This window comes from Euleptes europaea, chromosome 1 (assembly GCF_029931775.1).
Source record: "Euleptes europaea isolate rEulEur1 chromosome 1, rEulEur1.hap1, whole genome shotgun sequence".
Lineage (NCBI taxonomy): Eukaryota > Metazoa > Chordata > Lepidosauria > Squamata > Sphaerodactylidae > Euleptes > Euleptes europaea.
The window spans coordinates 77313078-77327960 of NC_079312.1; the positions used below are offsets into that span (position 1 = coordinate 77313078).

The 14883-nt window shown below is 39.9% G+C and overlaps 1 protein-coding gene across 1 annotated transcript in view; it reads left to right on the plus strand.

Annotated features, from left to right (window-relative positions):
* USP4 (ubiquitin specific peptidase 4) overlaps positions 1-14883 on the plus strand; it is a 48322-nt gene that overhangs the window by 27313 nt on the left and 6126 nt on the right. Inside the window, exons 13-15 of the mRNA XM_056847318.1 lie at positions 1599-1693; positions 12868-13059; positions 14043-14131. Of these exons, the coding sequence (XP_056703296.1) occupies positions 1599-1693; positions 12868-13059; positions 14043-14131 (376 nt within the window). The remainder of the gene's footprint in view (positions 1-1598; positions 1694-12867; positions 13060-14042; positions 14132-14883) is intronic.

Below are 14883 nucleotides of genomic sequence, written 5' to 3' on the forward strand. Positions count from 1 at the left end.
CTGCTGTTTGTATTCAGCAAGGCTGTCCCTTACAAGCATATGTCTTAAAGGGTTGCTAAATGTTGTTTTTAGATGAAGAAGTGAACAGTTAAAATGTTTGATATCCACACGGAGGTCCGAGGTTCAAACAGAAAAGCAAGAAAATGAAGTAGAATAAATAGCTTAAATGAAAAGTAACTGATATTGGTACAAGCTTATAGTCTGACATGTTAAGAACATCTGCTTAACATTTCTAAAAAGTGGGTCCTGTAGAGCTGTTACTGTTACCGGACCTAACAATATCAACTACACGATCCTGGACTCATCCATTTGCACATCATCCAGTTTAATATATGCCATCATGTGCCAATAATTCCCTTATACTACCTGAATCGGACAGAACTTGATCTCTGCACGAGAGGATCAATGAAGACAAACTGTAAATGAGAAATTACAGCATTCGGCAACCAGCAGGGGAACAGCTTAACCTAACTCACATGGTGGTTATTGTAAGAACAAAATGTATGAATGATGTATGAGCTATTTTGGGTCCCCATTAGGAAGAAAAGTGGTGTGTTAATTTTATCCTATCCTTCCTTTCTAGCAATTCTGAATTCTTGAGTGTCTGCCCTCTTAATGCCTTGTGGACATTGTTTCTTTGGCAAGCTTTTACAGTAGCCAGTTGCCTAGTTTAGTAAAAGTATGGTTTCTGAATGTTTCTTTAATTTCAATCCCTGTTTTTTTGTGACAAGCAAACAGTGGCTGAACTGTTTTTTAACAAAAATAAAATTAACAAAAATTAACAGGAAAAAGGAGAAAGAACACAGAAGGGTTACTCATTAAAGTTTTAAAAAACACACTGAAGAACCACCATCATTAACCTTATTGTTCTCGCTTTGAGGCGGAGGGCATCTTGGACACAGATGGGTGATTCCTTTCTGGTTCTAAGGTAGGCAGGAACTAGTAAAAACTTTCTCCACTTCCTGTTTCCTGCCTGGAATTGCCCTCTGTCTTCAGTTTCCTTCCTGCCTCGCTAGGGTAAGGCAGCTTTTGAGGTTGCTCCACTGCATTTTCTTGGACTGATCAGCCCTTGTATCTTCTTGATTTGTAATTCTGTTTTGAAATGGCATCTTAGCTTAGACATGAGAGCAAAGTTCCATACTTACATAATTCAATCATGAGAGCAAAGTTCCATACTTACATAATGTGGGAGGCCACAGAGGATTTCCAACAGAATGTGTACAGTTGTTAAACTCATTATAAGCTCTCTGTCTGAAGAACACATGGAGCTGCCTTATACTGAATCAGACCCTTGGTCCATCAAAGTCAGTATTGTCTATTCAGACTGGCAGCGACTCTCCAGGGTCTCAGGCAGAGGTCTTTCACATCACCTACTTGCCTAGTCCCTTTAACTGAAAATGCTGGGGATTGAACCTGGGACCTTCTGCATGCCAAGCAGATGCTCTGCCACTGAGCCATGGCCCCTCCCCTTCAGTGTTGCAGAGACTTTTGTTAAAAATTCTGGAGAGAAATTATTTCTTGTTTTTCTGAAGTGAAAGAAACGCAACTGCATCATACTTGTGCTTTCTAACTTCCATCCCTAATTTTTGCTGTTCTAGATGATGGTGACAGATGTTTATAATCACAGATTCCATAAAATTTTCCAGATGGATGAGGGCTTAAGTCATATTATGCCAAAAGACAACATCTTTGTGTGAGTAACTGTTTCTCTCAACAGGGTTGATATAACTGTACATTGTATGGCACTTGATTTTTAGCCACCTATAACAACCTGATGCCCGTAATCTGTTTTAAAAGTGTTCCTACAGTTCTTGCATTGTGGTAGAGGGTATCCTCATGAAAGAAGATGTGGCCCACCACCGTGTGCCCCATATCATCAGTGACTTCGGGGATGCATATTTATTGAATATTGCAGTTTTTACAAGGAAGCTGTCTTAAGGCTTTAAAATTATTATTATAGAACTATATTGGCCCTGTTAGACTCCAGTGATGACTGAGACAGTGTTACATTGAGTACTTCGTGGAGAATGCTCTCCGCAATGTTAAAGTAAATGGGCAACTCTGAAAATTCAGTGATCATTTCCATGAATTCAAGCATAGAGAACCTAAGTCTTGCAGGTTACTGACAATAGGGTATTGAATTTAGGGTCAGAAGCCTAGTTAGGAAAGCTAATCGCAAGTCTCGGCCTTTTCTTCTGTTACCCCCTTTTCTCCCCCCACCTTGACTTCCAGTGTGTCTGATGTGGACTCAGATTGCTGAACATTTATTGAATTATGTATTTTGATTTGTATAGCCCTATAAAGCAATATTGACATCTAACACTTGAGGGTAAACTCTGTATGAGCAGTACCTTATCAGTCTGCAGTCATCTGAATACATACAACCAAAACTTTTCCTGTGGTAGTGGTCTCAGTTGCTTTGAGCCTGGTTTGGTCCAGCATTTATTAATGTATGTACATATTGCATTAGTGAGGTAGAATTTGGGACAGCTACAAAGAATTGGTAGAAGAGACTTTGCATCTATAATTACTTCTTTTTATGTTGTGGTTATTTAGTAGAGCATTTGATAGTTGTTCCCTATGTTGTAGGCACAGGGTAGTGCATGTCTTGAAAGAGAGAAAGATAGGTTATTTACTGAAACAGTAGCAACATAGCACCTAAAATATATACATATGTAATTAAATTTCTAATGGAGACCACACAAGTGATAGTATCCTGGTAGTTTTAGGCCTCAGAGTGCATGGACTCAACAGATTTTGCAACAGAAGAAGAATAGCAGCACTGTATTAATGTTATACTTCTGATTGTATTCCGTATCTGATATTGAAACTTTTAAGTGCAATGGAGCTTGAAGTGCTAGTGCGGGCTACAGGAGAAGAGATTTCTGTCAAAGCATTTGATGACTGTATGGGTCCACAGGCTAGAATGTTGTAAATATGCATGTATATATTTATTGTATTTTTACTTCTTACAGGCTTCTAGGATCTAAAAAATCAATGGTAGTTTCTTTTTGTATACAAAGTCTTTAGTAAAACAAAATTAGTTAGATCTTCACTATTGTTCAGTTTGTATGAAAAGCCGTGGCCACAGAATTCAATCGGTGGTCATAAGCAGGCCACTGTTCTCTGCCTCAGACTTCTCTTCTGTAATAGGAAAATAGGTGGTTAGTAGAGCACTATCTTTGAATAAGTTAGTTTTTAAGGATCTTTGATTTCCATACATAGTTTAGTTTGAATCCTGTAGTACTAATCAGCAAATATCATGAAAGCAGTTTAGGATCTATGGATTTCAAGTTAATAAGTTTCAATTTTTCTGTATACAAATGCAAATTATGTGCAAATTAATTTGCTGTTTGCAAACAAACTGGGTAATTTCTGTTTTTCTTCATGAAAAGGAAACATCTGGAATAACTGTAGTAAAGAAAACATGGCATCCAAACTGAAAATCATGTAATTTATAGGTATGAACTGTAACTGGGAACCCATGGTAGCAGCAGCAACAGTTTAATACCTTTTTAATTATCTTTTCTTTATTCTAATTCTGCCATAACACTGGTTTCATGGATGTTCTTCCATGTGAAGCTGTCAAATGCAACCTAAGATTTTCAGCTGGTGTTGGAAGACTAAATAGATTCCACAACTTGGGTACAGTTGTGACCAAGCAGATTTCAAGAATTGCTTTCTATGTTTGCAGCTCAGCTTGAATTTCATGAGGTTGTAATGTCTTTTTCAAACTAACCTTTGTTATTAGGGTTAGATATGCAAGGATATGAGGTGTCTCTAGCAAATCTGAATCTGCCTTCCTGTTCGGAACAGCAAAGTTATAGTAGTATAAATGTATGACATTTTTGTGTGTGTTTGACAGTACTGTAAATGCAAATCTCGGCTATGCTGTAGGGGTATTAGTACTGACCGAGATGGTCCTCCTTTTAAAAGCACTTGGCTGTTTCATTTACAAATAGTGCAGTCCACATAATACCTTTTGTTAACAACAACCAAAATGACACAGAACTGTGCTAGCTTCTTAGTTCTCAAGAATTCTTCATCACTTACCAAGCACTTACAAATAAGCAAGCAGAAGTAACAAAAGCAACATTGTGACATTTTCACAATTAGGTCAGTGGTCCTTCTTCTTCATAACCAGACACTTAGTGGCACTGAAAATAATATCTACATCAAGTGTTAGATATACTATGGAAAAATCTGCTTTTTCATATGAACAAATCCAGTGGCATTAACTACCTTTTCATCACTTGCTAGTTGAGGCCTGCTTTACCTACTAACATTTATACATGCATATATATAGGAGTACATTTCCCATGTGTCTCAATAAATGTAATTATCAAAAAAGTCTGGAGCAGATCTTGTTTTAATATCCGCACAAGGTTCAGAGGTGGTATTTCAGTTTAAAGGGGAGTAAGGACTCCTGTTCCCTCCTCATTGTCTTCTCTTAGCAAAATCCACAATTAAGACCTTGAAGCTTATTATATAATTGAACATGCTTAAGGCATTCAGATAGATCCACAAAAATTACCCATAGAATTTTATAAAGTCCACACATACCTAGAATCCATACCTGTGCCACATGACTGGATATGATTCTCTTTTAGATCATTTTTTCTGCCTGGTAATGTGCAAGAGATCCATCTATGACACAGTTAACCAGATGAGTGGTTTTTTATGCCTAGCCTAGGAAGTAATTTTGTTAAATATGGGATATATGGTAATAGTAAAGATGTAAATGTTCTGGGATGTTTTGAACCAATGAATCCTACTGCTGGAGGGTGGGACTCAGAAATTTGGGGAGGAAATTGATAAATATGCAATACTTGATTTCTTATCCACTTTAAACATGCTTTTCTGCTTTAAGATCATAAAATACATCATTCATTACTTGTTATCATATAAAATTGTACTATTTGGCATATTTATGAAATTTAAAAGTATAATGTCTTAGGTTTGCTGCAGTTTATGTCCTAGACTAAACAGGGAGACAACTGCTAACTTCTTCACCTTATAACTGCCTTATACTATCTTAGCTTTTTGCTGAGAAGCAGGAAAAAAATAAAAGTTGAAAATAGAAAACACAAATTTTATAGTAACAAATAAGGTTTATTGTTTGGACAGGATCAGTCTTCATACCGTTTCAGTATTAAGGACTCCTTGTATATTGAGTTAAACTTAACACTGAAGAGACTGGGTTAGATTCCATGGAACATTTCTTAAAACACAAGATAGTAATTGCTTGTAGTCCTTGTATTCCAATTTGATTGTATCTCATCTTGCATTTCCACTAGTATAAGACATAGTGCAAGGTATATTTCAGCACCCCATCCCCCAAATAATCACCGTCTTCGATCAAATTGTATCATACTTCTATATTGGATTGTAATAACTGTCAAACTGCATTTTGTTTTGTTTTTTAACAGCAGTAGTAGTTGGAAATGAAAATCAACCTTATTATTGAACTATCTTCCTGATATTCCGAAAGACCAACAGATAGTAGCGCGACATATGTTAACTGCAGCTAGAATGGTCTTTGCTAGGCAGTGGAACCAAAAAACCTCCCCTAAGATACAGGATTGGATTTCAAAAATAAAAGAGGTGTATATTTTAGTGAAGTTATCCGCTTACCAAAAAAATGATGATATTAATAGTGTAGATCTGTTATGGACAAGAAAGCTAGTAAAATGTGGGCTGGACACTGCTACTGTTAGGTGGATTGGTAATTGGTTGACCAACCAAACCCAAAGGGTGCTCATTAATGGCACAACTTCATCCTGGAGAGGAGTGACCAGTGGGGTACCACAGGGGTCTGTCCTCGGACCAGTACTATTTAATATTTTTATAAATGACTTGGATGATGGGATAGAGAGCATGCTAATCAAATTTGCAGATGACACCAAGTTAGGAGGGGTAATTAATACCCCGGAGGGTAGGGTCAGAGTTCAGAATTACCTCGATAGACTGGAGAGCTGGGCCATAAGTAATAAAATGGATTTCAATAGGGAGAAGTGTAAGGTTCTTCACCTAGGCAGAAATAACATAAGGCACAGGTACAGGATGGGAGAGAGTTGGCTTGACAACAGTACATGTGAAAGAGATCTGGGAGTCTAAGTGGACCACAAACTAAACATGAGTCAACAGTGTGATATGGCGGCTAAGAAGACCAATGCAATTCTGGGCTGCATCAATAGGAGTATTGTGTCTAGATCAAGGGAAGTAATACTACCACTGTATTCTGCATTGGTCAGACCTCACTTGGAATACTGTGTCCAGTTTTGGGACCACAATTTAAGAAGGATGTTGACAAGTTGGAGCGTGTCCAGAGGAGGGCGACCAGAATGATCAAAGTTCTGGAATCTATGCTCTATGAGAAGAGACTTAAGGAGCTGGGGTTGTTTAATCTGGAGAAGAGAAGGTTAAGGGGTGACATGATAGCCATGTTTAAATATTTGAAGGGATGCCATGTTGATGAGGGAACTAGCTTGTTCTCTGTTGCTCCAGAGACTAGGACACGGAGTAATGGATTTAAACTAATAGAAAAGCAATTCCACCTAAACATTAGGAAGAACTTCCTGATGGTGAGGGCAGTTCGAAGGTGGAATGCACTGCCTCAGAGGGTGGTGGAGTCCCCATCTTTGGAGGTCTTTAAGCAGAGGCTGGATGGCCAGCTGTTGGGAGTGTTTTGATTGTGGGATCCTGCATGGTGGGGGGAGGGTTGGGGTCACTGGGGATGTGTGGGGGGAGGTAGTTGTTAGTTTCCTGCATTGGGAAGGGAGTTGGACTAGATGATCCTGGTGGTCCCTTCCAACTCTATGATTCTATGATTCAAATAATGGGAAATGTCCATCTTACAATAAGATATAGTTTTGGTTAAGCGAGAAAGGACTATGGTTGCAGGGTTGTAAAGCAGTTTATGTGACTTTGTTATTATGTGGCTGTTTTTAGTTTATGTATATATTGACTATCCATTTTTATGAATAAATAAAAGGAAATGAAATGAAAATCAGTACTTTTTTGGAAGCTTTAAATGGGGTGAGGACAAATTCATGGATCACTGGGCTATCAGCGGCTACTAATCATGATGGATATCTACTCCCTCCAGTACCAGAGGCAGTATGCCTCTTTAAATCAGTTGGTGGGGAGCACAGTCAGGATAATGCTGTTGCAATCTTGTTTGTGGGCTTCCTAGAGGTAGCTGGTTGGCCACTGTGTGAACAGAATGCTGGACTTGATGGGCCTTTGGTCTGGTCCTGCGTGGCTTTTCTTATGTTCACAATGTCTTGTGCAAATGAAACTATGTTAAGTAAACAGTTCTGTTATCTCATGGTAGAATCCATCTTATTGACCTCTTCAACAGTGAATTATCATACACATTAATTGTCATATAAATTGTAGGCACAACTAATTGTGCTTAAGCAGTAAGCAGTAGCTTGGATCCACTGGAAGATTTCCACATGCATTTGGTCCTTGTGCAAGTCCAAGTGTGGAAAAAAACTGCTGTGTTGGCCCTTTGCACCAAATTAACCATAGCATCACCTGAGCCATTTCCCCACTTGCTCAACACTTCTGAGATCTGACAAGATCAGGCTAGCCTGGGCCATCCAGGTCAGGGAAGAACATGTTTACAGAACACATATTGCCATTGATCATCATCTATTAAAAAAATATTCACACTGTACTGTTAGAATATTTCATAAGAGGTCTTTCAAAGTTCCCCAGTGTTTCCAGTTTTCCCATTAGACAAATAGAAAAAAATTAGGTGGCATGGATGGGAAAAGAATAGGAAAAATGGGTGTCTGTATATCTTTTCCCCCCTGGCATTCACATCTTTATGGTTGCAGAATCAACTGTGCAGATTATCTATCTGACTTTATATATTTCAGATGCTGAGAGTGTGGAATAGTACTTATAGCGAGTTATTGGAGAGCACCTTTTAGAAATATTTGTTCCATGATGGCCAAAGAGCCTATAATTACAGGGATTTAAGTCTTTCAACCCAAACTATGTCATCTTAGTCTGCCTGAAATATTTGCTGGAACCTTTTTTGATACATGTCTTAAATTCTTGCAGCTTAAACTGGGGATGCTTCAAAGTGTGGCTTTGATCAACAGCTCAATGAAGTGACTAAAGGTCTTATCTTGTAACTTTGTTGCTTCATCTCTTATAAATATGGGTGTTACCCAAGCTATGGTATGAGATTATAGTTTGGAACTGCTGGTCTTTAATTTTCCATGTGTTCAGCACTTCCATCTCCATGCGCAGAGGCATCTAGAGGTACAGCGATAGCTATAACTATGGTTTGTCAATTCCATTATCTTGGTTGGCACGAACTGCGGCTTCTGATTCTCATCTGCCTGCCTCTTGCAAACCATGGTTTGGCAAGTCAAACATTGCCATAAACCATAATTCAACTTGTTTAATCATGAATTGGTATGATATCTGAACAGAGGCAGTACATATAGTTGAAACATTTTTCCCCCAAGAGGTATAATGGAATATTACATATCTATCCCTATCAGCAGTTGTACCTGTTGTGAAGTAACAAAATAACACAATTGTCTGCCTTGGTGAGTAAACAGAGTAATTTTGTGGCAGAGGAATTCTTTTAAAGGGCATCAATTGGCACAGTAAACAGCAAACAACTAATACAAGTATGCTAAGAAAGACTGCAAATGAAAGTAAATTGCATACTGTTTTATAGCAGTCAATTTAAAAATATGATTCTTAATATTGTAATGAATCTGTATATGGATTCGCTTTTCTTTCCATGTGGTTTGTGACACTGTCTGGCTTCCAAATACTCTAAACTGGTTTTTTCCCCAGTTATCTTGTCCATATCTTCTGCTGGCAGAAATGCTGCAGTTACCCTGCTGTAATTTCCTATTGAACTCTTCTCATGCTTAGTAGTCAGTTATCAGAAGATTTGTTAATCTGAAACTGGCAGATGTGTTAGAAAGTTGCTTAGCTGCAAGGAATTCCAGCTTTATTTAGGATGTGTACAAAAACATAAATTAGGAATGCTGCTGCTTGAATCAACGTCTGTAAGGAAGGACATATTGCAATAAAGGTGATCTGCAAATCAATCTGACAAAAATGGCATCGATATGGGTTGCTTATGCTGAATGCCCCTCTTACTTGAGGCTAAACTAAAAGGAGCATTCAGCACACAGCCCAGACACTTACTATCTTTTTTCCTTAGGTCCCATGATGTCCAGCCCCACTAGGCTCCTGCTCCGATGTAAAGCCCCAGCATGCACCATGATGGTGATGTCACATCACCCAGAATCCTGCTGGAGCATGGAGCCAGCCTACAAGGGGTCAGGTAAGTGTCTCTAAAATTCCGCTGCACAAGTATGCAAAATCTTTGCTGGGTGGGTTTTTTTCTTGGGCGTTTTTTGTTTCCAATTGGTTTTGGCTCATGAAGCCTGAGAAATTGAATATGTTTGAGAGCCTCTGTTCTTTAGCCTGGGTAATGGGGGCATTCATATATATAATTTAAATTTGACAAAACTTTGCCAAACTGGTTTGCAGGTCACCTTTAACTTACAGAAATGTGTGAAACTTCAGCACCGTAATGTATATTCTCGTGTCAACCATTCTTCCCCCCATCTCCTTTGCTCTGGCCTGTTCTGAAGTGGTGGAAGATTTAATGGCTTAAGGGCCTTTCAACCTAGTATTTGGAACCAGATTTATCATAGTTGATCAAATAGGCTCGTGTCGTCCTTCTGTTTTGTCTCTAGAAACAACCTGTTTCTGATTCTTTATGTGGAAAGAGTAGCTTGTAATTAGGAAACAGTTTGACCCTGGGAATGTTACTTTGTTAAAGGTTGTACATACTGAAACAGAGGTTTTGAATGGTTCTGCCCTTTGCCCTAAGGGAAAGTTGTCATTTGCTGCTGTCTGTTTGCTTTTGAAGTAGGAAATAATAATTCTGCCTCTCCAATCACTGTCAGTGTGGTTAAAGAAATTGTTCAAGGTTGGTGTTTAATTGGGGCTGGGTTAAGAAGCACCTGAACAGCACCATGGCGCAGAGTGGTAAGCTGCAGTACTGCAGTCCAAGCTCTGCTCACGACCTGAGTTTGATCCCAACAGAAGTCGGTTTCAGGTAGCCGGCTCAAGGTTGACTCAGCCTTCCATCCTTCTGAGGTCGGTAAAACGAGTACCCAGCTTGTTGGGGGTAAAGGAAATATGACTGGGGAAGGCACTGGCAAACCACCCCATAAACAAAGTCTGCCTAGTAAATGTCGGGATGTGACGTCACCCCATGGGTCAGGAATGACCTGGTGCTTGCACAGGGGACCTTTACCTTACCTTTTAAGAAGCACCTAAATAAAGCACAATTCAAATTAATCTCAGTTAATATTGTTGGAATTATGAGCGGTAGCTGTTCAACATACCAACACTTTCCTTTGGAAGCCACATTGTCGTAGAGTGCTGTAGAGTGGCAACAGGCTTTTCAGTGCTGTGTTTTTCTGCATTTGTGCTTCCCCATTTCCCCAACACACACCATTGGGGGGGGCACCTTTTCAAGGATTCTGTTAAACTGGTAATTGCCATAGAGATATATTATGTTGGGGTATCAATATATCAACTTTAAATTTAAGAAAACTCAAAAGCCACTCTGCGGTGTATGGGAGAGTGGCCACCACAGGGTCTGAGGAAGGAAAAATGGCGGCCATCTAAATGGGAAGGTCCAGATTTTCTTGATCCCACACACATAGCAGCTCATGCCATCCAGGCTTTACTTCCATCTTCCCAAACCTTCACAGTGAAGCAGACCAGGAAGGGAACATGTGCACCATGATGCTGAAGGGAAGTGTCAATGCAGCATCAGACCTGGGGTAAATAACCTATGTGGAACAGGTCAAGGAGGAATGCTAGGAAAATTCAAGGGCTATAGACTTTGGAGAAAGATTAGGGACAGTTTGCAAATTGAGTCCTGGGTATTACGTATTTATTTTGCAGTTCTCTCAGATTTCAGTAGACAATAAAGTTGGACTATCTAGCCAATAGACATTTCTTTACAAGTTATGCAAGAAGATAATATCATTTGAGCTTGGTTACCTCACAGCTGAACATTTAGTTCAGCCAAGGAAGTCTTTACTGTTGGATTTATTTTTAAATTATTTATTTTATCAAATTTCAATCTATCCGTCCCCGGCCAAGGCTGGATGTATTTTCAGTTTGAGAGTTCATGATCAGAACTGTTTTTGTGCTCTGCACCTCAATTAAAGGTCTTGAATATGACCTCATAAAGGTGTTTTGGGGATAGTCATCCCTGTGATAAAAATGGGGATTGCCAGAGTGGCTTTAGTTGCATCATGGCAGTACTTTAACTCAGAATTCCTTTCTGTTCATGGGTCAGCAGCCTGTCAGCTTCATATAGCCAAGTTGCCATATGAAGAATTTTATATGTAGGATTTGTTGGGGAATAGATCAGGTGGTAGTTGCAGTGCTTATGTATTTGTTCAGCTGTTAACACCGTATTAATAGGACTTAAAATCTGGCTTGGGGACAAGGTACCAGAATTTTAATGCTAATGTCCAGCAAATGGAACATCTCTGTGTTCACACACTCATCCCACATGTGAAGTGCCATGTGCTTAATTACATACAGCTGCTCTGTCACTTTCACTGTGTAGAATGGGTTTCCTGTTAAGTAGCCCTGGTAGATGCAGTGTTGTGCCTTGCCCTACTGGGAAGTGGTGAGTGAACACAACAAAGCATATCTACTGGAAATGTTTGACTATTAATCCTAACTACTAATATGTGAAGAATTTTACCTTTAATACCATGCATGGCTTGGTGGGGAGGGGAAGAGAAGCAATGGGGAGTAGTAAAGATGTTCTAGTTTTTCTTCTGTCACTCCATTCAGTTTACAAAGAACTTTGCTGTCTGCACTTTAGGTTCACACAAAGTAAAGCAAGAATTTTTATGTTAGTGTGAGTGAGAAGGAAATTTACAGAAATCCCACAGCATGGCCTGCCTGGATGGCTAGTCTCTTCAGGGCTCCAGTTGTAAGGCTTGCCTGATAGATGCCTGTGAACCGTCTGTGTTCTTCATTGTTTCAAGTTAACATTCTTAGACCCCTTTTATTACCACTTTAAAAATGATATTTCTCTGGAGCTTTTGAAAATGTTTAGAATGTCATGGTTTGAGGATGGGGCTTACAGAGGAGCAATAACAAGAGTAAAAGGGGTTGGCGCATTATGTTTTTCTTAAAATGATAATACATATATCATGGTAAGGTAAATGAATAATCAAGCAGTAACTCTAAGCATAGGAGCCCCGTGGTGCATAGTGGTAAGCTGCAGTACTGCAAGCTCTGCTCACCACCTGAGTTCGATCCCGACGGAAATTGGTTTCAGGTAGCCATCTCAATGTCGACTCAGCCTTCCATCCTTCCAAGGTCGGTAAAATGAGTACCCAGCTTGCTGGGGGTAAAGGAAAGATGACTGGGGAAGGCACTGGCAAACCACCCCATAAACAAAGTCTGCCTAGAAAACGTCGGGATGTGACGTCACCCCATGGGTCAGGAATGACCCGGTGCTTGCACAGGGGACCTTTACCTTTTTAACTCTAATCATCACAGGCCTGATTATGCGAGTGCAGTTAGATCATCTTTAACTGACAACTGTCAGGCCAGGCCCCATGACTCTTCAGAACTGTTACACAGCCCCTGAGGATTTTCATGATGTCAGAAGCAGCTGCTGTGGTAAGAGCTGTGAGGTTAAAACATTCTCAGACATCAGTGTTATACAGTACATGCTTTCTCCAGGTGGAAGTATTTAGGACTGGTGTGGTGCTCACTGGGCAGCTATATGGGAGGTTGAAATTGTCAATTTGTTTCTTTCTCATGCAGGTATGAAGTTTGCAGACCAATGGAGGACAGTGCTGAATGCATCACTCTTTCAGTTTACTTCAGAGAGAAGAAAGCAAGACAATCTAACACAACTCCAGGAACTATTCTCTATGGCCAGCCACTACTCCTGTCTATACCCAAACACAAGCTCACCCTAGATTATTTGTACAATGTTATTTTGGAGCGGATTAGGTGAGTATGTGATTTATTCTTGTCAAAGCAACCTATGCATTCATAGTCACTTCTCTGACTAGCTTGCTCTCAGGGAACTATCTCTGCCTCAGAGAAGAGGTGGCTGTAGCGGTTATTCTCTGGAATGGTTACTCAAGTGGTCCATGTTATTGGAACCTTTGCCCTTCTACATCCACTATTCAGGAACTGTGTAACTTTATAATGAAATTCTTTCTGATCATTGCAAGTGTCTTTATAGTTGCAGAGATTTCTTTACCCATGTGTCATCGTAATATCTCCCTCTGCTTAGGATTATGAGTCTAAAATATTCCTTCTCCGTGGGAGACTTGAATAAACCCAAAAAAGTAAGAGAGAGCCTAAGGAAAGCCCTGCTGGATCAGATCTAGTCCAGCATTATGTTGCTAATAGCAGCTGGGCAGGTGCCATAGAAGTGATGATGGCCGTCCAAAGTACACTGCTTCTGTATGTGGGGATTCCGTTTAGGTTCAGTGAATTTGCCAAACTCTTCTTTTTAAAAACTGTCTAAGCCATCAGTCACCACTTCAGTTGCTAAGGGATTTTTATTTCCTACATTTGTTTTAGCGATCATGAATATTTCTATTTCTGGCCTACATACGAAAATGGTGGGTTGGATCCAACTTTCACTTCCAGCTAACAGAAGACACTTCTGTCAATAGAACCATACTTTCCTGCCTCCTCCTTCTCACCAAGCTCCCTGAAATGCTGCACAGAGGCACCTTTGGAGAATAGCATAAAGGGGGAACTGTGGGTTTACAATGGGAGAGAGGAGAATCAGCTAAAAAACAAACAGGAAAAAAAACCTTCTGCTGGGAGAAACTGACTTTGGATGCAACCTAATAAACTTAAGTTCCACTGTTTGGATTGGAGAATTAATTACCATTATGACCTTTTTCATTAAATGTTCATAACTGGGTAAACATGTAATTTATTGGAGATTAATGGACAAAAACCATGTCTTTCAGCCGATATGTAAAGCTTTCTTTGGTGGAAGAATTTTCTGATGTATCTGCAAACCATGGAACTTGTAATGGTGCCAGTGGTGTTTCTGAAGGTAAATTCTCCTAAAATGAAAATTACTTAGAGCAAACTCTGTGGCTTGGATCCATGAGCAAAGCTCTTGAAGAAATTGACTTGTTGAACATGGTTTTTTTGAGGAGCATGAGATATGGCTTGAGGGCTGCAGTGTGAAGGGGAAATTTACAGTGGAAGGGCAGGGGTGGATCTAAGCCCAAAACTAATGCAGTGTCTGCATTGGTTGAAGACTGAATTTTGCTACAGTACAGGGTTTTTTTCATTTTGGATTGTCTCATCATAGGGTTTCAAGGTAAAGGTTGGTCAGAAGTGGTTTACCGGTGCCGCCTTCTGCGCAGTACTAAGCAGGGTTAGCCATAGTGGCACTTCGGTTGTCTACGAAAGATCCTCCGCCAATGTCACCTTCCACTACTGCTGCCCAGGAGCTAACCTTCAGGGATTCCTCTGCCCCCATCCCCATTGGAACTGCCTGTTCTCTTCTGCGGATGTGGCTGTCAAAGATAGGACATTTTGGAGGACTTTCATTCATAGGGTCGCCATGAGTCGGAAGCGACTTGACGGCACTTAACACACACACACACACACACACACACACAGGGCTTTAGACTTTAATCCTGGTATGGCTGCTTGGGGACAAAAAGAAATATATCTTGTATTGGAAGGGGCTGTCTGCAAAGTACGTCACTAACCTTCAGTCCCACATAATCTCTTGTTCTCCTGTGATGTTTGTCAAATACCATCTCAGATTTATAAAATGTTATAACTTTGGCT